Here is a 25,753-nt window from a genome sequence, read left to right as displayed (position 1 = left end):
ACACATCACAGTCACGGTCACGGTCCTCCCGTTGTTCATCAATTTGCTCGAGTGGGCCCAGTAACATTGTCAGACTTGTTACTGTGTTTGGCATATCAAATACTTCACGGGGAACTTGCCAGACTTTGCTGTGCAGGCTAGATACTCTCGGTAGCTTGCCAGGCTCTCTGAGAGGGGCAGAGGAATCGAACTCGGATCGGCCATCTTGGCTGCATGCAAGGCGAACATCCTACCTGCTGTGCTATTGCTCCAGCCCATATATACACATATATATCATTAAAACTTAAAATGACAAACCTGAAGTTGATATAGCTCATTTACAAAGTATAACAGCACACTTTGAAATAGAAAATGCATCATTTAAATTTTTCCCTTTATTTACTACAATGCAGAACATTTTTAGACACCAGTGGGGCTTGTTTTGTTGACAATTTAACTTATTCAATTAGAAAAAAGAAAGTCAGAAAAATTACATGATGACTGATAGTAACCGATGATAAAGTTAGAGTATACAGACTATTCTTTATTTGGACTGACTAAATGGGCAGTAAAAGTCTTCTCTTGGTTACTGATGGCATATTAACCATTACCAAATAGCACTGGACTAGGAATCCTCTAGAAATAATGCAAGGCTTTCATTTTATATATGGAAGTTACCAAAAGGATGGTTCTTTAGATTTGCTTCTTCTAAATTGTTGAGGTTAAGAAAAATGGGTATTTGTCTTGTGCAAAATCTTCTCCAAATATCTGCTCATAATCAATAAAAATAATGTGTCGACCAGACATATATATCTTAATGTCGTAAGTCACAGTGAAATGGATACCCCATCAGACAACACACATGTAATCAGGAGAGTCATGGAATATGCAAAGGGAGCAAGAAATCATTTGGTTGTTTTGTTAAGCTCTAGTGAAAACATACATTTCTTCAAAAGCAGCCAATCAGTTTTGGAAATAATATTAGACCCAATAAAGTCTAACAGTCTATCCCTTGCTTTACATGCATCATTGTGGCCTCTAGCCAATAACCAGCCATCTCTCTAGGCATTCATTCCTTTCTTTGGAAGCATGAAAAACCCATAAATAAATGTTCCCTTCTCCAGAGAAACACATTTCCCACTCAACTGCAAATCCTGAATCAAACCAAAAATAAATGCAGGCAGGCAATTTAGGTTTCTTAAGAATTCCCTTAAAATTGACAAATACATGTGATGTGAGAGATCTCCAAAATGTCTGCATGCTGCCTTATTAAATTAAAAACACCAGTTTATTTATACATTTCCAATGGCTTACAGGTTAGGATCCTAGAAACAGTACATGTCTCATAGCAAAAAATATACATATAACAATCCACCTATAGTTTATATAAATGATGAAATGTTTCTGAATATATCTATATATCTATATATGTACACATATATACTCTGTGTGTATCTGGAGAATCAGCACACACAGACTTCATCCCTTCATTGGCTCTTCCACTTCAGTGTCAAGGACACCCCGTTTCAAAGTCTTAAAGAGTAGAACAAAGGTCACCGCTGAGGACAGAGAACTGGCTTGATGCAACGTCCCTTGTGAAGAACTAGGTTTGCAGGACAGTGGCAGCCTGCCACACAAGGCTTATTGCATGGTCCAATCTCATTCCAGTTGTCACAGGTCTTGATACATCCTGGGCCACAGGTGTCGTACACAGCACTGTGTTTACACTGGGTGGCTGGAAGAGAGGAGATGAAGGTGAGATGTGAAGAAACTGCTACTTTAATTCACCATCAGCCCATAGCCATTTTTGTAGGCTTATGTCCTGCACGTAGGAGCATTCCCATGACACAGGTTCACATTTGATTTTAACAGGAGACCAGAAAACACCCGACATTCCTCAAACACTTTGGAAATTAGCAACGAAAAATAAAGTCAAAGACTCAACTACTGAGTAAATAAACAACAAAATAAAGTGATAGTACTTTTCCTTCAGAGATTCACTGTATCACTAAATGTCATCCCGTTGTTCATTGATTTGCTAGAACAGGCACCAGTAACATCTCCATTCGTCCTAGCCCTGAGATTTTAGTACCCTCTTCTGACTCATTCTTCCCAACACTGTCATACTGGAGGCTCTTTCAGGGTCAGGAGAATGAGACCCGTTATTGTTACTGTTTTTGGTATATAAAATATGCCACGGGGAGCTTGCCTGACTCTGCTGTGCGGGAGGGATACTCTCAGTAGCTTGCCAGGCTCTCTGAGAGGGTTGGAGAATGTATATAAGAGAACACAAGCAAGTATGATAAAAACCAAACACATGTGTGCTGTTTTAGGTACATCAGTGGGCTAGACTATAAGAGATTGTGCAGCCACGAATGTGGGCATGCGCTTGCAGGAGCTTTGTTTTATAGTCTCTGGATCTTTGTCCTTGATGGGATTACCTGGCACCAGGGGCCTTCAGGGGTTATAAAATTAAATACACATTAGCAAAACTACAAGAAATTGTATGAGATTATTTAGTTATTAAGATAATTTTAAAAATTAAATTCAAATAGTTCTTCCAGTTATTGAGTTGTGATGCATAGGAATATTTTGTGTAACTACATCAAATATTAAAATATACAGAATTACATGTATAGAAAAAACAGCTAAGAATATTGGAAATGTGTGACATATTTTCATTTTGGTGTTCCTGTGTTGAATTAATCAATTTGAAGACAAGTAAGAGCAAAAGAGAAATGTCAGATATGCAACTGGGAAGAGAGAAAAAGGCTGTGTGGCTGGTGACTGGGGCAAAGAATGCAAAAATGATGATGTGGCCTAATTATAACTAATTGATTAGCATTTTTTAACTTAGGGCTCAGACTGTTTTGACAAAATTCTGAGAGTTCCTGAAAATCTATAAATAGATTTGTCAGGGAAAATAAAGCATGCAAACACACTGTAAGTTCCATGACTAACTTTTCTGTTTTCAGAGACAATAAAAAAGGCCATACTTTATCCTCCATAAGTAGCAATGTTTACCACACTGTTTACACAATACAAAGTTTACACAATAGCTGTCTCTGCCCTCCAACCCCCCCATACAAACACATGTAGAAGAGAAACTCTCCATGAACACCCATAGCAGTACAGCTTCATTTGAAGTTCTTCCAAACCAATGTAGGAACAGTGGGAAATCACCATCAACTTAGTACCTTCATTCTTGTTTATGTACTTTACAAAATAAATCAACCTGGTCAAAAATCATGTCCTTGTCAAACTGAAAATTAAAACTGTTTTTCAAGTGAGAGAACTTACTTCGAGGTTTCCATATTTTTCACTTAGAGATGCCAGTGAACATTTGTGTCTGGCCACATCTAACAAAGATTAAGTTAATAGGAAGCAAATTAAGTTAGTAGGAAGCAAATTCTAGAAACACTCCTCAAAAACTTATTATACTAGCTAAGGAAAGATGAGGAAAAGGTGTACTGTCCAGATAGTAATTATTGCCTCTCACAAGTCCTTACATTTTACTAGAAAATGTAGATGCACAAAACATGAAAACTACCTGAGTGTACCAACATTTTTGTATATGTATCTATAATACCCACTTTTCTACATGGAACAAATTATCACTATTAAGCATAGGCATATTTATCATGGTCTAAATTGTCAACTAAACTATTAATTGTTGCTAACCCTCTGTTTCGAACTAATCCACTGTACAAGATATATGGTGGGTTGAGAAAAATGGCATGGCCAACAGTTTGATGTCACGGTCACGGTCCTCCAGTTGTTCATCGATTTGCTCGAGCGGGCCCAGTAAGTCTCAATCGTGAGACTTGTTGTTACTGTGTTTGGCATATCGAATACATCACGGGTAGCTTGCCAGGCTCTGCCGTACGGGCGAAATACTCTCGGTAGCTTGCCGGGCTCTCCAAGAGGGGCGGAGGAATCGAACTCGGGTCGGCCATGTTGGCTGCTTGTAAGGCAAATGCCCTACAGCTGTGCTATCACTCCAGCCAAAATGGCATGGCCAACAGTTTGATGCAGCAGCATCAAATTACTAGTCAATTATTTTGAAATATCAAGTGCAACATTAGTGAACCTTATGCCTACTCCACTTTACCACTTTTGTGGGTTATATCAAATTTAGCTTCAAATCTAAGATGGCATCACCGAATTCTCTACCTCTTTTTCATATTACATTTTTCAAATCTCACTACTGTTTGTACCATGTTTATTCTGTCTTTTTGCTTAAGGGCAGAGTTTTTATCTGGTCTATGACTAACTCTAGCCTCTAACTGCATTTACAGTTACCCAAAGTGTATTAGAGATAGAAGCCAGCAATAAATGAATGACCATACAATAGTGGGTGGTTTAGAGATTCCATCAGCCCATCTATATTCTCTCTCTTCCCTTTTCTGCACTGCTCATTTCACTAAACTATGTGCTTTATGTTGGGCTCACTTTTGAAAGTAGCACCTATAGGAGATTAAAAGAAAGTCCAAGAATGGGGTAGAGATACAAAGTGCCATAGTTCTCTCCTCTGTGATCATTATGGACTATCACTTTCATCAAATAAAGTGATCAATGGAGCCAGAGAGATAGTACAGCAGGTAAGGCACTAGCCTTTCACACAGACAACCTGGATTCAACCCCCAGCACCCCATATGGTCCCCTAAATGTGCCAGAAGTGATCCATGAACACAGAGCAGTGAGTATGCCCTGAGCACAGCTGGGTGTGGTCCAAAAAGAAACAAAGTAACTGCTTTTCCACTAGGCTTTCTCTCCCCAAATTTCAATAGCCTCCCTTGCCTCCTTAGGCCCAAGATGATTAAAGTTATAAATATAAATGTATATACATACATTTACAACCATTTACCCCCTATTTCTCTCCCTTGTGTTTATTCCCAAGAGGTCTCAGTTCTCTGAACTCCCTTATTTGGATAAGAAATCTCCTGACTGTATACTCACAGTACTTGTCCATTTCCACTACATTTATTCCATAAAATTATAATTTTTTACTTCCTTCTCAAACGAGACATGGGCAACTGGAGGGAAAGTTCACTTTGTACCCTTTTTTCCAGAAGTACTATGGCATTTGAGAGGTGATAGGTACTCAGGGTACTGTTGGGGTACTGAAAGCACAGCTATGTGATGAGCGCGTGGTTGGGTCAACAGACCTTTTTTTCCGCTCTTTTTCAACCTATTCTTCTCTGATAAACTTTTCTACATGTTACTGACCCCACTAAGATTCTCTTTTCATTGACTAATAGAATAACCTATGCACTGTACATGACTTCTAATTTGCAAACATCATAGCTGAATACCACATTCACACAGTAATTATTGTTAAAATTCTGTGAACTAATGGTATTCAAAACTGGAAAACAGGATTATCTGGGGAGCTGCCTGATGCCCAAACCCCATTCTAGACCAATTCTCGGAAGGTGAGAACTGACTGTCAGTGACTTTATAAAAGAAATCATCCTCCCCCAGCACAGACAATTTACTGGGTAGTTAGGACTAAAAACTGGTCCAACAAACAACTGTAACTTTCATGTTTCTGTTACTAGAGAAAAATGTCTTTTTTACAGACAGGAAGTAGACAACATTCCCAAAGTAGAAGCTGGTGCACAATGGGAGCTCCTACTGTTTCCTACCATTTTGCATTTAGAACCCTACTGGAGCTCTCACTTCATTATCAATACCCTGAGGTCATCTACAGGATGAGGTGATCTTCACTCAATCTCCCCACTAACTCAAGCCCTTATTTGCTCCTATCCTTCACTGCTACTCCTGCATTCTGCCCCCATCTCCTCAGAGACATATGTCATCAGAACACTGGTTATGTATCATCAAAACAGATTTTCTACTTCTCTCCTGACTTCATTCTCTGAATTTAGACACATTTTCCAGTAACAAACATTAATCATTTTTTAAATTGTTCTCAATCTATTATTTTGTTTTTTCTTTCACCTCCAAACTTTATAAAAATAAATTTAGTTATTTTACCATCAAGACTAGAGACTGGTCTTCTTCCACTACCATTTCCCTGAAGCAGTTACCACCAAACTTTTCACTTTTCCTCAGTGGTTTCAGTGTCACCAAGCCTTAGTGTCTCATGACCTTACCAGAGAGTAGTTGGTCTTTTTCCTCCTTTTTTTTCTGCTGCTTCTTCGGTTAACATCTCTTACAGCCTTACACTAAATCACTAAATGTCCGAATTACCTACAAGACTATTCCCCAATGGGGTCGTATCTATCTACATGACAGAGGCAACAACATTGAAAGCAGATCCAAACTTTAAAATGTGTCTGTACAGGAAGCGGGCTGGGGAATTGGAGGGGACCTGGGGATACTGGTGGAGAAAAGGCGACACTGGTGATGGGATTGGTGCTAGAATATTGTATGCCTAAAATTCAACTATGAATAACTTCATGAATCATGGTGCCTCAATTAAAAAATTTCAAAATCACTTCCCCCCAAATCCTCTCCTTTCTTGCCTCTATCATCTCCATGCCCCCCCACCTCTCCTCATAAATTCGTAAAGTTTTATCTTTGCTTTTTAGTCAAGGAGCTCTGAAAGCTCTTCTCCTCAGCTTGACTTATCTTTCCAATCAAATCGCTTTCCAAGTTTTAATTTATCTCCTTCAAGCAATTTTCTAAATCTACCCAGGATCCTTTTCCCTCCTCTACATCTCTCAGCATTCTTCCTGATAAAGTTACTTATTTGTTTTAATCCCTCAATTACAGGGCAGCTGTAGTTCTTGGACTGTGATGTTCCTAAGAGACCCCAGACAAACTTAGAGCTTCGTACTCCTCAGTCCCATTCCTAAAGAAAGTAGCTGTAGATAAAAAACATTTCACTAGGACCAGCACCATCGGCTGAAGAGTGAACCACTGAGACATGGAATCCTGAGGGCAGAGTCCTTGTCTTCTGTGGCTCGAATTTCTGGCACAGGACCAAGCTCAGAGAAGCAGTTTAATTAATGTCTGTGCCTATTGCATGATGATTTAGTTTTAATGACACTCAATCCATCATACCATTTCCCAGTTGGATTATGTCCTGATGGCCTTGAGCTCATTTTCCACCCTGCCAGTTCCATGATGCTTCTTCCATCTTACTTTACCTTCCAGTATCTTTGCTCCCCTTTATATCCCACAAAGCTCCTTGCTAGTTACTAGTCCCTTCCCAATTTTTAGAGAAAACTTAAAGATTTTCCTTTCCTTCACCCATGGTCTTTCCTATTTCTTTGTTTTATAGACTTCTCTGTCCTCTCTGTTCTCTCTGATCTCTTTATTCCTCCCTCCTTTCTGTTGATCTCTCTCCATCTTTCTTTTCCTTCCTTCCTTCCTTCCTTCCTTCCTCCCTCCCTCCCTCCCTCCCTCCCTCCCTTCCTTCCTTCCTTCCCACCCTCCCTCCCTCCCTCCCTCCCTCCCTCCCTTCCTCCTTCTTCCTTCCTTCCTTCCTTCCTTCCTTCCTTCCTTCCTTCCTTCCTTCCTTCCTTCCTTCCTCTCTCTCTTTCTTCTTCCTTCCTCCCTTCCTTCCTTCCTTTCCTCCTGATAAACTCAGCAACGCTCAGGATTTATTCTTGACTCTGTGCTCAGGGATCACTCCTGGCGATACTCAGAGGGTCATATAGGGTGCTGTACATCGTACCCATGCTGATGGTAAACTGACATCAAACCCATGTCAGTTTCAAGGTAAGTGCCCTATACTTTGCACTGTTTTTCCAGCCACAATTCTTTATTTTACTATTGCCACTTAGTTTAGTAAGCTCTACTGTAACATCATGGCTTTGAACACAGGTATTTCTCTCAAAATAAACAAGCAGAGAGTAGACTATAAAAAGTGTAAAACTACTTGGAGAAAATTGGACATATTTTCTCTTGTATTACTCTTCATCATACAAAGTCTTCATTTCAATTCCAATTAAATCAATAGATATCTTCTAGGGATCTATAATTTTCAGAAATTCTCTTAAGCTGGGGAATGGAGTGTTAGTCACATAGTGTTTCTGACTTTCAGTGATAGGATACTAGTTATCACCAAATAAGAGGACGTGACATATGATGTTTTAATCAAATGCATAATATATCATAGGAGACAATAAAAGCAAAATAAAGTGAATAGTAAGAGAGATAAACATCCCTCAACATTGAGGGTGAGGTAAGGATCCAGAGAGATTCACAGATGAGATTCTGCTTCAGTCTTACCAAGTGAGTAGAACTTGACTGACATTTCCCAGGCAGAGAGGGCACCAAAAGCACATTTCAGGCTCATGGATTGGGAGAATTAACATTGTCAAAATGCCAATGTTCCCCGAAGCATTACACAGATTCAGAGCAGTTCCTATAAGGATACACATGACATTTTTCAAAGAAATAGATCAAAAACTCCTGAAATTAATATGGAACAACAAAGACCCCATGAATAGCTAAAGCAATCCTTGGGAAAAAGAAGATTGGAGGCATTACCTTCTCCAACTTCAAACTGTACTACAAAGCAGTAGCAATTAAAACAGCATGGTACTGGAATGAAGACAGACCTGCATATTAAAGGAACAGAGTCAAATATCCTGACACAGACTCTCAAATATATGATCACCAAATCTTTGATAAAGAAACAAGAAACATAAAGTGGAGTAAAGAAAGCCTTTTCAGTAAGTGGTGCTGGGAAAACTGGGCAGCTACATGCTAAAAAAAAACAGAACTCAGACTTCTTTCTCATGACAGGCACAACAGACAGATCAAAATGAATTAAAGATCTCAATATCAAAACTGAATAAATTCATAAGATACATGGAGGAAAATGTGGGTAGAACCTTCCATGACATTAAAGCTAAAGGCATCTTCAAAGATGAAACACCACTGACTAAGCAAGTAGAAGCAAAGATGGGACTATATTAAACTACAAAGCTTCTGTACCTCAAAAGAAACATTGTGACCAAAATACAAAGAAAGCCCAAATATTGGAAATAAATATTCAACCAATACACATCATATGAGGGGTTAATGTCCAAAATATATAAGGTACTGGTAGAATTTAACAAGAAAAAAATCCAATCCCATCAAAAAATGGGGAGAATAAATGAACAAGAAATTTCTCAAAGAAGAAATGCTAATGGTCAAAAGACACACAAGAAAATGCTCTACATTACTAATCATCAGAGAGATGCAAACAAAACAATGAGATATCATCTCACACCACAGAGACTGGCACACATCGAAAAAGAACAAGAGCAACAAGTGCTGATGTAGCTGCAGGGAGAAAGACATACTTCTTCATTGTTGGTGAGAATGATGACTGTTCTGTTCTTTTTGAAAAACAATATTGGCATTCCTCAAAGAACTAGAAATTGAGCTCTTATTAAACCCAGCAATACTACTTCCAGGAATATGATCCAGGGGCCCAAAAACACACAGCAGAAGCACCATCTGCACTCCTATATTCATTGCATCACTATCACAATAGCCAGAACCCGGAAACAACCCCAGTACCAAAGAACAGGTGACTGGATAAAGAAACTGTGGTACATCTACACATTGGAATACTATGCAGCTGTTAGGAAAAATAAAGCTATGAAATTTGTTTATAAATGGATGGACATAGAGAATATCATTCTGAGTGAAATGAGTCACAAGGAGAGGAATAGACATAGAATGACTGGACTCATTTGTGGAATAAAAAAAAATGAATAATGTGAGACCATTACCCATGGATAATAGAAACAAGGGCCAGGAGGGTTGGTCTACACTTGGAAGCCTACCTCATATGCTGGGGGAAAGTGTAGTTGGGATAGAGAAGGGTCCACCATGATAAAGATAGTTGGAAATGACCACTCTGGATAAGAACTGCATGCTGAAAACAGGGAGAGGAGCAATATGATCAGCTTCAAGTACCTTTAAGTAGCTTTAAGTATTGCAAGCCATAATGCCCCAAAGGAATGGGGGCAGATAGATAGATAGAGAGAGAGAGAGAGAGAGAGAGAGAGAGAGAGAGAGAGGCAGAAAGAGAAAAAATGAAAGTGCTTGCCACAGAGATAGGCGGCAGGGTAAGAAGATGGTGGGAAGGAAACTGGGGACATTGATGGTGGGAAATGTATACGAAGGGAAGGATGGGTGTTGGAACACTATATGATTGAAACTCGACCATGATCAGCTTTGTAACTCTGTATCTCAGAGCGACTCAATAAAAAATTAAAAAAAAATAGTTAAAAAATTTTAGAAAGCAAAGGCATGCATGTGGCAATGGCTGCTGTGGTTCAGTGAGGGCAGGGCTTGGGGGGAAAGGTTGTGCAGAAATCCAGAGTTTCAGGAGAAAGAATGAAGGAGACAAAGGCAGGGGATTTTGTAACTGGGGGTGACAGGTTCAGGTTTGCCCTCAAATTGTCACAGTGTTGGGAGGATCCTAGTAAGAGTATACTGATGTGGATTCTGTTCTACCCTTCCATGAATGTGATGATTTTTTTAAATTTATAATGTTGATTTCTTAAACATGTATGTGATTCAATTTTCTCTGATACATTTAAAAAAGATTCATTTGGTTCATATATATGTATATATATCAAATTTGTATATATATAAATATATATATATATATATATATATATATATATATCAAAGAGGAATTGAAAGAGCTATGCTTGGAGTATCACGCTTCACTCAAATGAGAGATAGAATCCTGAGTTCCAATCTCCGTCAACGCTCAAGAATCAGGGTCGCTGTCTCATTTGCCAAGGCATCAAAAATCAGATGGGCTGGACACGTAATGAGGTTTAGAGATGACCGCTGGACTAGAGCCATTACTGACTGGATTCCACGGGACGTCAAAAGATCGCATGGACGCTCACCTACAAGATGGTCAAGACCCTGAATGATTGGTTTGAGGCTCTGCATGTTCCTAGAACGAGCAGATGCCATTGGGCTATGCTAGCACGCAACAGGGATGAATGGAGACATTACTGGCACCGCTCGAGTAAAATATATATATATAACTCCCAAAATGGTTGGAGTTAGTCACTCATCTATTCTCAAGAAGGCACAAAGGCTACATTTCCTGGGTGCATACAAATGCCATCACAACCACTTTAGATAGTAATATGCAAAGCAACAGCCCTGTGTGTGTGGCTGTTTGCCCTGTGGAACTCAGCTTCCCTGTCCTCATAACAGGATGTGCAAGGAAGCTCACAAAAATGACTTAAGCTTTTCAAATTTCACTTTTTGTCTGGGGCGATACCTTGCTGTATTTAGGGCTTACTCCTGACTCTGTGCTCAAGGGATCACTCCTGGGAGGACTCAGGGAACCCAGTGAGGTGCTGGGGATCAAATTCAGGTTGGCTGTTGCAGGGCAAATGCCTCAATTTCTATACTAGATCTCTAGCCTAATGCCTAAAATTATATAGGAGGCACCCAGTCCATGAAGAAAAAGCTCAATGTGTGTGACCAGGGCAGAGGTGCTGCAGAGAAGCTAAGTTTGCAAGAAAAACAAGGTAGACACTGACCACAAAACCCAGCAAACCATTTGATGTGCTGCCAGAAGACAAAAATACATAGACACACATCACACATATCATGTACACATACAAATAGCACACACATATCATAGGTACATATCACACCCCTGCACACTGCACACATCACAAATATGCATATACAACATACAAATATCACTGTGATACACACAATATACACTTCTCACATACCACATACACCATACACATATCATACACACACCATTCGCATATAGCATTTTACCTAATGACTCATGTGCTAAATCAGAATTCCATTTTCTGTCTTAGAACAGTGAGTGAGCATATAGTGTGTGATGGCAGTGACGACAGTGCTAAAATTTAGGCTAGATTCAAAATGTCCCTTGTTCTCTCAGAGTTTCTTGCCTGGGTAACTTCTTATTTGTTCAACTCCAAAGCTTTTAGCTGGAAAATTCCTCTTCTCTGTATTATGACTTTAAGTACTATCATACTTCAAAAGATCTGGAGCTAAAATCAAGTGAAAAGCATCTTTAAATTCTTCGTTATTACACATGAATTGGAAATGAATCTACTGAGAGATGCTTCAGGTATCTGTAAATTTATTTCTCATGTGCCAATTATCAATCTGTGGATGTTAGTGTATGTGTGCATATGCACACATGCATAAATGAATGTATGTGTTCATGTGCATGCATGTGTGTATGTATGCATGTGTGTGTGTATGATGTGTGTAAAAGTCCCCTGCAGCAGCACAATGCCAGGGTTATTCTTCACTCAGATGGATCAACTAATTTTAAGTGGTAAATGGAACCTTTCAGGAGCCATATTACTTTTCCATTAGAAAAGTAATTTTAGCTCCTGAGATCCAGTACCTGAAATCAAGGTAAGAGTAAAATGTATAGTCTTCACAGTCTGCACTACAAATGCAATACATCAACTGTAGCAGAGCTAAGTACAATTCTGGGCCAGAAGACGGTGCATGTATTCTATATCTAAGATGATTCTAACCAAAGCACTAATACACGAATAAAATCAATGAAGTTGTGCTGTACTCTATAGGACATCTGTGTAGATGAATGGAACTTTTCTTTATATATTCTTCCCGTGAACCCAGAAATGCAACTAGAGAAAGGGAGTGAATCCAACTTCAGAAAGGGACATAAAGGTATGTGCTGTAAGGATTCAGGCCCTCAGCATTACTATCCTTATTTTGTAACCTAGCACTGATGTTTCAAGTAAGCCATTAATTCTCACCATTTGGGAGCAGAGTGAATAACTCACCGTGTGAGTTATTTTTACTAAATCAGTCCTCTTCTGGTCAGAAAGCACTGATAGATAAGCTATACCAAGTGATTTCACACATAAAGTCTGAACTTGGGTTTGCAACGGAGTGTGAACGCAAAGGAGAAGTTGGGGTAAAGGGACTTTGGTAATTCTTGTGGACACAGGTAACTATTTCAACAGTCAGCTGGAAGATATTTTAGCATCTTCCACATTTCTGTCAGACTGCTTCCGCAAAGTCAGCAAAATAAACACACCAGTTAAGGCAAAGGTTTCAAATCTGACTGCAGGTCAGAATCACCTGTTACGATTCAAAAGATTTGCAACAGTTATGGTGCTTGCTTTGCATGTGGCTAACTGGAATTTGATTCCTGACATCCCATATGGTCCTCTGAGCACCACTGGGAATGATCTGTCCCCTGAGCACCACCAGGAGTGATCCATGAGCACAGAACCAGGAGTAAGTTCTGAACATTGCTTGATGTGCTCTCCAAAGACACACACACACACACACACACACACACACACACTCACACACACACACACACACACACCAAAAGATTCACAGATATGGGGCCCAGACACAGTTCCCTGGTTTAATTTTTTAATTGCCAGAGTAATACTAATATCTAGCCAGTTGTATTTCACTACATTAAGTAAACAAACACAATATCTACACATTGTAAACTCAGCTTCACAGTCATTCTCTTGAAATCATCCTTCCAACTTTATAAATTGTAGAAAATCTCCTGGTCTCCACCAATATCATGGCCTTCCTTTCATATATTATATATATACATATATATCAGAGTGACATTTATTAAGACTCACAATGGAGGACTAGAGAGACATAACAGATCTTTAAGGCACATGCCTTGGATATAATCTACTTGAATCCAATATGTAGAAAAACATGGCACTCTATACACAATTGGCTGTAAATCCAGAGCACTGCCACAGCATCTTGTACGCCAATTTTGGAGTATCCCTCGCTCTCCAACTGCTCTCCCCAAACAAAAAATTTTGCAAATTTCAGTTTATCCATTTCAGGCAAATAAGGCACTTTACGGGGGGGGGGGGGGGGAAGTATGTTATTCCTTTACGTAGATGACAGATATTCATTCTTCTCATCTTAGAGTTTAAATAATAACAGTGGCAGCTACTATGAACAGCTGAGTATTTTCTCTGAGATTGACACTCTTCAAGATCTTGCACAGGCTCATCACCAATGCATATAAATGCATTGTATATATTATTGTAATTTTCAAAATATATCAAGACTTTGACTCCTTTCAATTGATCGCTGTCTTAACTTAATCCATCATAATTTTTCACTATATTTACTGCAACTATCTCCTGCTTGGTTATCTGCTTTCAGTTTTGCCCCACTCTGTATGCTTCATATGCAGTCACCAGAGAGATATTTGAGAAGCAGAGAAGGACTTGATTAAAATCCATGAGTGACTTCCACTAGTCTTGAAATAAAAGACCTGTACCATCTGGTTCCCACTGTTACTTGACCGGCATCTTATACCCATTTCTCTTATTCACTTTTCAAATCACACTGTGTCTCTAATTCAAGAGTGTGTTCTTTTCACTGTTTTATGGACATCAAATGTGTTTTTTACTGCACTGTCTGCTTGTCTTAACTCTCTTCAATGCTTTGGGTCTCACTTTGTTGAGATTATCACCTCTATTGTGAAGACTTCACTCTACTTCCCATCTGGGTGATACCACTCCCTCTCCTTTGAGTTAGATGGCTCTGCCCTACTGCTTTCCCTTACCACACGCTATAATTTCTGTCTGTCCACTTCCTTCATTGGACTGTCCACATCCTAATGACAGGGGCTCACCTCTCACAGCCACCAAAGTACTCACAATGATAAGAACGAGCCTGGTACTTAGCTATTGGGGAGAAACTTTGCTTGATTACTAAAGATGCCCATGTTACAAATATTAAATAAGTGGATTAACTTCCCTAAGACCTATAAGCTATATTACAGAAATCTGTGTGAAGAAAAATAGCATAAGAAACTTTCTGTTAAGGATTGTATAACAATTTCTTCCCAAAACATCAGGCTTATCCCAAAGACCTTAAATGACTGCACTTGTCTTGAATCTCTGTTGTTCCATGCATAACCTAAGCCACAGCTGTGACGGTGCATAAGCTAAGTACATCCAGCTGGTAGTTTGAGGTTGTACGGATTTTGCAACAGTGGAAACCCTGAAATTGTTCAAATGTGCTTGTTACAAAGCATTTCTCAGTGTTTCTCCTACCCTGATTCTTGGGGAATCCCAGTGTTGTGATGCTATTGGGTCACTGCTGGGATTTTCCTGGAGCTGAGGGGTGTGGGTGTCATGTGGCCATTCAGATATCTTCCATCACTGTTTTGGAAGCTATAATGGGCTTGTACTGGATGGATCAACAGGAATTTCTCACCTGCACAGTTCTGCTGGGGCTCCCAATGGACACTGATGCCCTCTCTCTGGCAGGCCCGGGTATATGCCAGGAATGACTCGCAGTAGCAGTTTTTATGGACTGGACATTCGCACATGTCTGTCACACAAGACCTAAGAGAGCCAAAAGAAAAATAGCAAATGATCAGTACCCTAAAGCGATGCCGTAAAGGATGTATGCGTGGAGGAAGAACCTGACTTTCCACTACAGGTTAATATTCTAGATTATAAATTCAAACATGTAATTAAAAATATACATAAAATCTAAGCAGAATACCTCTAGACAATGTAACAGCAGATTTTATTTCTTCTAGAGCAGAACTGTCCAACAGAGTTTTTGCACTGATGGAAATGTTTTATCATCTGCCCTGTCCAGTGAAGTAACCACTGTCCTTATCTGATTATTGAATACTGGGAATCATCTCATGTAGCTGAGGAACTGAATTTTTATTGGACTTACTTTTGATTGTCATAGATTAAAAATATCCACATGAGCTTAGTCATTGTCATGTTGGAAAGACAGTCGACTATTCAAAGAGCTGCCAGGTTATCAATAGATCTAATAGAAAAACAAGAACAACCAATTTGATGAAACTAATCTCACGGCTTTCTGAAGACATAATTTGAATTTACTCTTGCAATTTCTTTGAATCTTGGCCTTTTAAGGGTTATCGAGTCTTATTCTTTAGAATTGATATGACAAATTCAAAAATAAAAAAGAACTCAGAATCCTACCTGAATGAAAGATACAGTGAACCCAAAGCCTCCCCAAACCTTAAATTTAAATATTAAAATTATGGAGAAGGACATAAAGATGATACTTGTTGTATTTGAAGACAAAATAACAAATTTAAATATGTTGACTTCAAAGATACATAAATAACTGTAAATTGTTAAACAGTATTGCAGTTTATCAAGTGTTTTCACATATGGAGTGTCAAATAGGATAGAATATAGTTCCTTTTTTATAAACAAAAAGGACATCTTAAAAGGAAAAGAACCCAAAGTCATGTTAGTAAGTGGAAAAAGAATAAAATAATTTGCATCTCCTAACACTGAGACAAATTATTTTAATCCTAAAATACTATTATCCTCATCATCTACTCTGCAAGTTTACTGTCTAACAATTTAACTTGATTTTTACACATGATGCCTCCAAGCTTAATATAATTAAATTACCTTTTATCTTTTTGATCTCCTTCTTGAGTGAAACAAACTTAAAGATTCTAATTCTAGTTTGAAATTTAGGGTGTGGAAAGGGTCGATATTTAAGTAGCACAGTTGGAGGTGTGGTGATAAAGGAATTCTGACCCAGTACTGGTGGGAATGTTATCTGGTTCAACCTTTCTAAAATGGATAGTACTAAACTGAATTCAGAATTGAGCTGCCATATAACCCAGCAATTCCACTTTTAGTTATCTACCCCAGGACATAAAAACATTTACTCAGAAGGACATATGCACACCATTATTCATGGTTGTGCTTAGTACAAAAGATAAAATTTGGAATGAATCTAGGTGTACAACGGATGATGAATGGATTATGAAGATGTGGTATATATGCACACTGGGATACTATGCAGCTGCAAGAAAAGATAAAATCGTGAAATTTTCTGCAACCTGCTGGAACTCAAAGATATCATGTTGATTGAAGTAAGCCAGAAGAAGAAAGACAAACATAGTATGATCTCACTTATCTGTGGTATACAGAATAACTAGTGATCAAATGCAATGTAGAAAAGCAGATGATTCCTAGAATAACTAGTGATCAAATGCAATGTAGAAAAGCAGATGATTCCTAGATCACCCTTGACCTCAGAATTTAAGGAAGAGAAAGACAGAGAAGGAAATAATTCAAGGGGGAAGGAAGATGAGAAAGGGAAGTAACGGGGGAACCATGGATTTTGGCTATACTGGTGACGTGGGAGAGATGTACAGCCATATATCCAAACCAAAGAACCAGGGGCTGGAGAGATAGTACAAGAGAGTAGGGAATTTGCCTTGTATGTGGCTCACCTAGGTTCAATCCCTGGCATCCCATATGGTTCCCTGAGCTTTCCCAGAGTGATTCCTGATTACAGAGTCAGGACTAACTGATGAACACTGCTGGGTGTGTGACATAAAACCCAATCAAACAAACAACCCCGCCCCCCATGCCACACACACACTCAGCAACACTGAAAGCATAAGATCTACACTGCAACTGCTGAACTTTGTAATGTGCCTGTCAAGTTGGCTTGGGGAATGGGAGTTTTGGGGGCTGTAGTATGGGCACAGAGGTGGAAGGAAGCTGACACGGTGGCGGGACTGGTGTTCAAATATTATAAGCCTAAAACTTAACTATCAATAACTTTATAAATGACATCTATTTTATCAAATAAATATTACTTTTAGGAGTGATTTAAGTAGCACACATGATCTTGAAATGTGGTATGTTATAAATATGTCAATATTTGCTCTTGGTGCATGACACCTTATTATGTGCAGAATTAGAGCGCCATGTGTAAAGCCATCACACTGCTACTCAGAACAAGAATTAAAGAGCATAGGCCACAGAGATAGGACAGCAGGTCAGGCACATGACTTGTATCTGCCCAACTTGGGTTTGACCCCTGGAACCACATATAGTTCCCTGGGCGCCACCAGAAGTGATCCCTGAGCACAGAGTTAGGAGTCAGCCCTGAGCTACACTGGGTAACCCCAAAACAAGTGAAAATAAGAATCAAGGAGCAGAAACCATATTAAAGGCTCACTATTTGCTAAAGCTCACAGTTATAATAATGCAATGTTTAAGGGTACAGCCTTGGGAAATATAAGAATCAAAAAAGGGCTAGATATAAATACAAAGAATCTCTTCCATTTCAACTCTGAGATTATTTGATGACTGATAAGATGCAATAATGAGGTCACAATAATCATAAAAATTGATCTCTCTCCTCTCTAAAAATCAAGGCTCTTTTTCTTAATATTTTCTCCTTCTCTCTTATAAAATGCTGTGAAATCAACTTCACTATCTAACCCTTTTTTACAGTAAACACAGTGGCATGCCTTGAAAATCCATGTGCCACCTCTGAGCTTACAAAGAAAAGTCAAATGATGCCTTTCCTTAAAACAGTCTCTAACTGCCTCCTTATTACTGATTTCTCTGCTGTCTAGAGCTTTTTTTCAGATCAATGCTCATAATATCCTGCAGTCTTTGCAACACTCTTGGATGCCTTGGGTCTACATTCTCATCAGTCTTACTTTATACTTGTAGGAGATTCTAGCATGCGCCACAGGACACAGTGAGTGTGAGGACCATAGAGGGCAGTCTCCTTCCCCTGTCCCACAGCTCTCAATGTTGTGACATGATTGAGTAGCAGCTGGTGGGCCTGGTGAAATGATCTCATGATGGGAGTTGTATGAAAGATGGCTGGTTTCAAAGTAAGGACAAACATCCTCTTATTTGACAGAATATTCAATATCATTCTCCAAAACTGTGTGAACAATAAACCAAAAAATATACTTGGGTAAAAGAGTTGTTAGTAAATGTTTTCCTTATCTTCTTTGTTTCTACCGGTCATCTCAGGAAGTTATTCAGGCAATTTCAAATCAACTGGGTATGGCTACATCCAATTCATTACGATTGTTGAGAGAACATGTTTTAAGCATGATTCAGAATCACTACATACATGAATTCTACCCCATGGATAGATCCTGCTGTGTTCCAGACAAAATCAATAATTTATCTACCTGGCTATCAGAGATTTAAGCATATTCTATTACTTGGCACTCATGAGGAACAACCGTTGAGTGAAAAATGTTTGTCAAAACCAGTCCCTAACTTGAGATATTTCACAACTTTTTTAAGGACTTGAAAGATGTGTTTTGTCACAGAAGTTAAAATGATGACTTTTTTTCACTTGTCAAGCTAACGATTTTTCACATAAATTTGTGCCCAGGGTTTTGTGAGAAAGTAGAGATATAAATGGTCCATACGCTGCTGGCAGAAGTGCAAAATTGTTAGTTCTCATGTCAAGCACGTTGTAATACTCATCATTGATGTGAGTTATCTCATTACTCTGCACAGTGATGGCATATGAAGCAAACATCACTGCCACCCAGAGAACAAAGAGGGATGGAGATGCTGCTAAAGCTCATTTTTATTGTGATAATACGCCCAGTCAGACCCTAGACTGCAAGACCTGGGCTGGACCTTGGGTTTATGTGAATTTCTAATCTTTATACCAAAAACTTAGAATACCTTTCTAGAAAGTTAGTTGGCAATAACGACAAACTGCCAAAAGAGATGGGCTCTTATCTTTTGACCTGGAAACTCTACACTTAAGGAAAAGGCAATGTCTATAGATGAAGATATTACCTATGGAGATTCTTACCACAGTATTATAAAAGAAAGGGGCAAGGGGGAGATTTACCAGCGATAGAGAGGGACAGCTTACTTATATACATGCAGGTCCCTCCCCAAGAAAAAACTCTCCTTACACTGCTGAGCCTTCAGGGTCAGGTGAATGAGACCAGTTGTAGTTACTTAAGTGATTAAGTGACTCTGCTGAGCAGTACAAATACTCTGTACCTATACATTGATACAAAGTCGAATGATGTATTGGAGACATTTTGAAATGTGAAGAAATGTTCTGGCAGGATTAACAGAAGAACTGGATAATAAAACTGCTTGACTATTGTGTGGTCACACAAGGCAAACAGAAAGAACTTGAAGCTGATGACAGCGCAGAGTCAGAGCCTTCCACTCTGGACGGTGGGGTTGTGGCATTCTGTTTCTCTTCTCATTTGTATTTTCTCCAGTGAGATATGTCACTTTCCTGACAAGATAAAAATCCATTTATTTTTAAAACAAGAGGACTAACATTGAACATACCAGCACGTAAGCATGAATTGACATACTGTAATGGGAGAATAAAGAATGGGAGAAAACTGGCAATTTATTTAAAGATCAGTGTTTTAAATATTTCTCCAGTCTGGCACAGGCGTTATTCCGTTCTCTGTGCTCTGTGCTCACACACGTCCCTCTCATCTCTCTCCTGCTGTGAACCTGACATCCAGCTGGACAGAATGGATAATGGAATAATTCTGCCAACTCCCTCTAGTTGCAAGAATATTTAGTAAGGGCAGTGGGGCTTAAATGAACTTCAAATTTCAGAGAGGACCAAACTTTTGATTTCAAATGTTTAATTCATGTTTGTTAAACTTAACAATTCAGTAAAAAGAACACCTAATTTGTGACACAGTGAAGTTCAATTTTTATAGGTTAATGGAAAGCTGTTAGTCCTCTCCCTTGTCAGAAAGCATCAAAACTACACATTTCTGTTCATTTTATAGACTAAGTAGAAGAATTTGATCATGCTTTCTAGTTTGCTTTCACTGCTTCTATTATTCTGTCAGAGGTATGTTTTTTTAGATGCTGAGTTCTTGCCCAGAAAATCCCCACCTGACTCCTCAATGAGAAACCCAGGCTGAGCTTTCCCCAGCAAAGCTGTCCAGGTAAAGAGTGTCTGCCTACACTTTGGGTTGACACTTTGATGGACCTAACAAAATAACAAAGGTTTTAGGCCCATTCCCTTAAAACTTACCTGTAAAGCACACCCTTTATCTCAACAGATTTTTGTTAATATGCTTAGAAGTGATTTTCTGATATATTCACTCTGAGGCTGACACCTTTCCTGACAGCAAGTAATAGGCTAGGCCAGAAATAGGTGGTCGAGAACCATTGTCAGGTCTACTAGGGCTGGTACCATCTTAGCACACAGGGACAATTTTCTCTTCTCTGATCATTCAGTTTACATGTGGTATGTTCCTTTAAGACTGTTATGAAGGTGTGACTGAAGAGATAATACAGTAGGCAGGGCACTTGCCTTACATATGGCAGACACAGATTTGATCCTAATACCCTACATGTTTCCCCAAGTCCTGCCAGAATTAATCTCTGAGCACAGAGTCAGGAGTAAGTCCTGAGCACCATAGGGTATGGTTCAGAAACAAAGCAAATGCAAAAGACAAGAGGCTTTTCCTCACACTGTGCAGTACAGCACTGGCATCCGAAGCAACCTACAGTCGGTCACTCCCTGAATCAACCTAGTAGGAGGCATCAATGGGGGAGTTCTCCATCATTTCCCCATATTGAGTTATAAACACTGGCTTCTGCAAAGTTGTGCGGCACAAATGAAGTACTATAAATGAAAATTTAAATAAATTACAATGAAGTAAAATTAGCCATGTTCTTGGTCATACCAGCCACATTTCGAGTACTGAATAGCCACATGTGACTATGGCCATGGAATTCTTCTGTACTGATTTAGACCACTTCCACTATGAGAAGAAGTTTCTTGAATGACAGTACAATGAGCAAAGTCCCCACTATGTTGGGAAGCCACTTCTGTCATCCCCAGAGAGACTTATAAATACAGTGACAGTCACTGTATCATAAAGATCATTCCTGCTTTCTGAGCAGGCACCTGCAGAGAAAGCTCTCATTTCTTAGCATCAAATTTGTGATCACTAGTGATCCTGATTCTGGCTTCTTAAACTGGGTGTACCCCACCCTATATGGGGTCAAAAACTGTGCAGGTTGTGAAAAAAATTGTCTTAGAATAAATTTATAACTTACACTGTCAGTAAATGTTTGAATTTTATCCCTACTCTATATATTCCCAGAGAACTGTAAACATTTCTCAAGCAAAGAGGTTGTCAGTAGAAAAAAGGTGACAAAGACGTGCTCTAGATTTTGGGCTGCATCTCACTCCATTCCGTTTCCTCCTCTCTCACTTCTTTAGCCATTAGTAAGGAGAGTATTCGCCTAACAGTTTCTTATTTTGAAGCTGCTCCCTTGTCTTTTCCACTGGGGGGAAAAACCTTATACCTTAAGATTCAGTTCAAATCTTTAAGCAAAACTCTTGGGCTAGCTAAGAAAATGGGCTTCTGGCCTCTATTATCATGCAAACTGTGGATTCCAGAACCCTCTTTCCGACTGTTTGCATCTTGCTTATTCAGTCAAACATGGGCCTTGAATATGCCAATCCAGTGGATGTAATTACACATAAACATTCATGGAATGAATCAAGATGTTGAGTGAGAATGTCTTATAAGTTTTGTCTAGTTCCACAGGGTAGGGCAGTTGGAGGCTTATGTCTGTGGGTCATGAATTCTGTTCTTATCCCTCCTCCACACTAGTATCTAACATGACTCTGATCTTAGCAGCTGCTGTCACGGCAACCCTGAAAGAAGTGACAGTTACAAGCACCCTTCTGCTGCCATTTCCATACTCTTAGCATTTCATGAGCATTGTCTGACCCTGGTCTTCTCTAGCTCACTGGGCATGTGTGTGTGTGTGTGTGTGTGTGTGTGTGTGTATTTGTATATATATATATAATTTAGTGATGTGGAAAAAGGATTTGATGAGAAAATTCTGCTTTTATGAAACATCTTCAGAAAAACTCATATTCAACATTGTACAAACAACGTATAGCTGTCCATGTTATTAAAAAGGCAAGCTTCCAAGACTGCTCAAGTCAAACATCCAACAGCCCTGGGTTCCTAGCAACAGCAGACCAAGTGATTTTCCTTCTGCTTTTTCTGGCACAAGGGCTGCCCCATCAGAGTGCAGCTAAGTGCTCGTACCTTTGCTACACAGACAGTTCTGAGAGACAGAGTTGGTGACTCCATGGAGAGCTGTACATTCAGCGTCCAGAAGCACTGGAGGATGAAGCAGGGAAAAAATCAAGCAGCCAGTCTCTCTGGGAGCCAGCCAGAGTGCCAGCCAGCTCCTCTGCCACCAGGGGGCATCGTTTAGTTTTTTTCTTTTCAGTCTTTGGGCCACACCAGGCAGTGCTCAAAGCTTCCTCCTGGCTCTGTGCTCAGAGACCACTCCTGCTGGAGCTCAGATAATCAGCTGGAGTTCCAGGGATGGAACCTGGATTGGCCACATACAAGGCAAGTGCCCTGTCCTCTGTACTATTCTGCAGAGCACCTTTGGCTGGACTGTATTGTTCAATCTGGAAACTAGATTCCTGAAAGCAACAACAAAACTGCAGGCAGAGACTGACAGGGGGACCACAGTGGGAACTGTGGCTGTTCGCGCTCCACCTCTCTGGGATAGAGAAGAGAGTGCCAGCATCTGAGATTTGTGAGTGTGTGAGTGTCGAGGGCAGAGAAAGACAGGGCAGGCTATGGGAGGTGGAGCACATAGTGTGCTTGGTGTCTTTACCATCTTTACCATCTCCACTGATACTTCTCTGGAAACGGTCTCAGGCCACCTAATCTGAGTGGTAGGAAAAACTAGAGGTGTGGCCATGTAAGGAGGGCTGGGTTCATCATGGTGTAGATGATCCAAGGCTATTTCCTCTTAACTCAGTAGATGCTACTCGACTCTCTTCCTCTGTGCTCATGCACACAAAATCACTCAATGAAAATTCAAAGCCAGTGAATGCTGCCTAAGCCTTGATCAGATTTGCCATGAGAAATTCCACCAAAAGACTGTAGACATTTGCACCGTGAGGATGCTTGATGGAACTGTTTATGAGCAGGTGGGCAGCCTGCTGGGCTGGCCAGCAGGGGCCTGCACTGCTCCTTCTACATCCTTCCCAGTTCAGCCACAGTTTGGCACTGCTGTGGCTTCATCTTTCTTCAACAGCAAATATTCGCTTAAATTGTGTTTCTCTGAGTTGCCAAGGTAACTCAGTAAGACCAGGATCTTCTGGGTATGCTTGTTTCATTAATAATGTGAACGAGACAGAGCAGAAAACCCAGAGTCCAGCTGTTTCTCTGCTTTGGAAACTGAGCGCAATTTCGGTCCAGTCTCATCAGTCCTCCCACCCCAACCCCAAACATGTGAGACTTTCAGTCCACTCCTCAGTGTGAAGGAAGAATCTGTCATGTCCCTCTAAATCCAGGCACTAACTGGGGCTCACAGGTGAGATGATCCCTAACTACAAGGGGCGCTTGTACAGATACCCCCACAGAAAGTCCAAATGGTGATGGGACATTACAGGTGTGAAACAGGTGCAATGGCTTGTCAGGGACTAAGATCCAGGGGGGAGCAAAGGTGTCCAGATGCTTCACAAATTTGGAGAGGCACAGAGGAGCTGAGTCTGGAACAATCTAGGCTTTGGGGCTAGAGAGATAGTACAGCAGGTAGGATACTGACTTGCACACGGCTGACTAGGTTTGACCACCCCCCACCCCCCACTCCCTGGTATCCCATCTGTTCCCCTGAGCACCACCAGGAGTAACTCCTTAGTGCAGAGCCAGAACTAAACACTCATCATTGAAAGATGTGGCCCCCCAAAAGGCAAGCAAAAAAGCTGGAACTTTGCTTCATTGAACAATTAAGAAGCAGAAATTCCAGACAAAGATAACGCGAGAGAAGACAAAGAGCCACCCAGTCTCAAGATCTCATAAGTGATGGCATGTGGCCCAAACTCCAGCATTAAGAGCGAGATCAGACTGCAAAGCCACCTTGAGACAGTGGCTGGGTCTGCTCCTGAAGACCTGTTCACTCGCAGAGCATCTCTTCCAACCAGGGAGCCAAGCCCTGTTCCTCTCCAGACTTAACGCTTTGCTGCAACTCCTGAAGCTACAGCTCAGTCTCCGACCTTCCAACTCCCGGACTTTGGTGACCCTCCCTCTCTTCCCACCTTGACAAAAATAAACTTCCAACTAAACAGAGACAAAATCCACCGAACCATCTTGACAATTATTTGCCATGCATCCCTTCTCTCCACTCTGGTTGTTCACATGGTACCCACTGGACAACATTCCATTTAGAACCTAAAAGTTGTATTTGTATTCTCTCCAGATTCTGAAAATCACTGCTATCTTAGTCCTCCCAACATTCCCCTAGAGATAAATGTCAGTGCCTACACTGCAACAGCTAGCTTGGACAAGAGTTCCAGAAAGAGACACTCACCTGTGACACCCTTCTAAACATAGGGACTGTTCTTGTGGAAAAAAGCAGGTATCTAGAGACAGAGAGATGTTCTCTTAAAAAGTTGTTATTCCAATAGTTGGAAATGATCACTCTGGATAAGAAGTGAGTGTTGAAATTAGGTAAAAAGATAGACATACATGATAACCATTCAGTATCTGCATTACAAATCATAATGCCTAAAATGAGAGAGAGGGGGGTTCCGCCATAAAGGCATGTTGGGGTGGGGGGATTTGAGGGGTGGGAGGGAAACTGGGGACACTGGTGCTGGGAAATTACACTGGTAGAGGAATGGATTCTGGAATATTGTATGACTGAAACCCAATCGTGAACAGCTCTGTAATGCTCTATTTCACGATGATTCAATTAAAACTGAAACCACTGACACTTTGTAATGCACCTGTCAAGTTGATAGGAAGGGATGGGTTGGGAGTTGGGGTGGGAAGGAAATATGGGAACACTGGTGGAGGGAAGTTGACACTGGTGGAGGAACTATTGCTGAAATATTATAAGCCTGAAACTCAACTATCAATTACTTTGTAAAGTGCAGTTCTTTAATTAAAAAAAAAATTAAATAAAGTTAATACCCTTGAAAGTGAAGAATAATTTTTATATATTTG

General features: G+C 40.1%; 1 protein-coding gene across 1 annotated transcript in view; it reads right to left on the bottom strand.

The window, feature by feature from the left end:
• Window positions 1-505: 505 nt before the first annotated feature.
• BMPER (BMP binding endothelial regulator) overlaps window positions 506-25,753 on the bottom strand; it is a 320,091-nt gene continuing 294,843 nt past the window's right edge. The window contains exons 14-15 of the mRNA XM_056118140.1: window positions 15,181-15,311; window positions 506-1,714 (exon numbers count right to left, since the gene is read on the bottom strand). Coding sequence (XP_055974115.1) covers window positions 1,533-1,714; window positions 15,181-15,311 — 313 coding nt within the window. The 3' untranslated portion in view covers window positions 506-1,532. The remainder of the gene's footprint in view (window positions 1,715-15,180; window positions 15,312-25,753) is intronic.

This window comes from Sorex fumeus, unplaced genomic scaffold, assembly GCF_029834395.1.
Source record: "Sorex fumeus unplaced genomic scaffold, SorFum_2.1 ptg000037l, whole genome shotgun sequence".
NCBI lineage: Eukaryota > Metazoa > Chordata > Mammalia > Eulipotyphla > Soricidae > Sorex > Sorex fumeus.
This window is presented reverse-complemented; position numbering and strand designations above follow the sequence as displayed.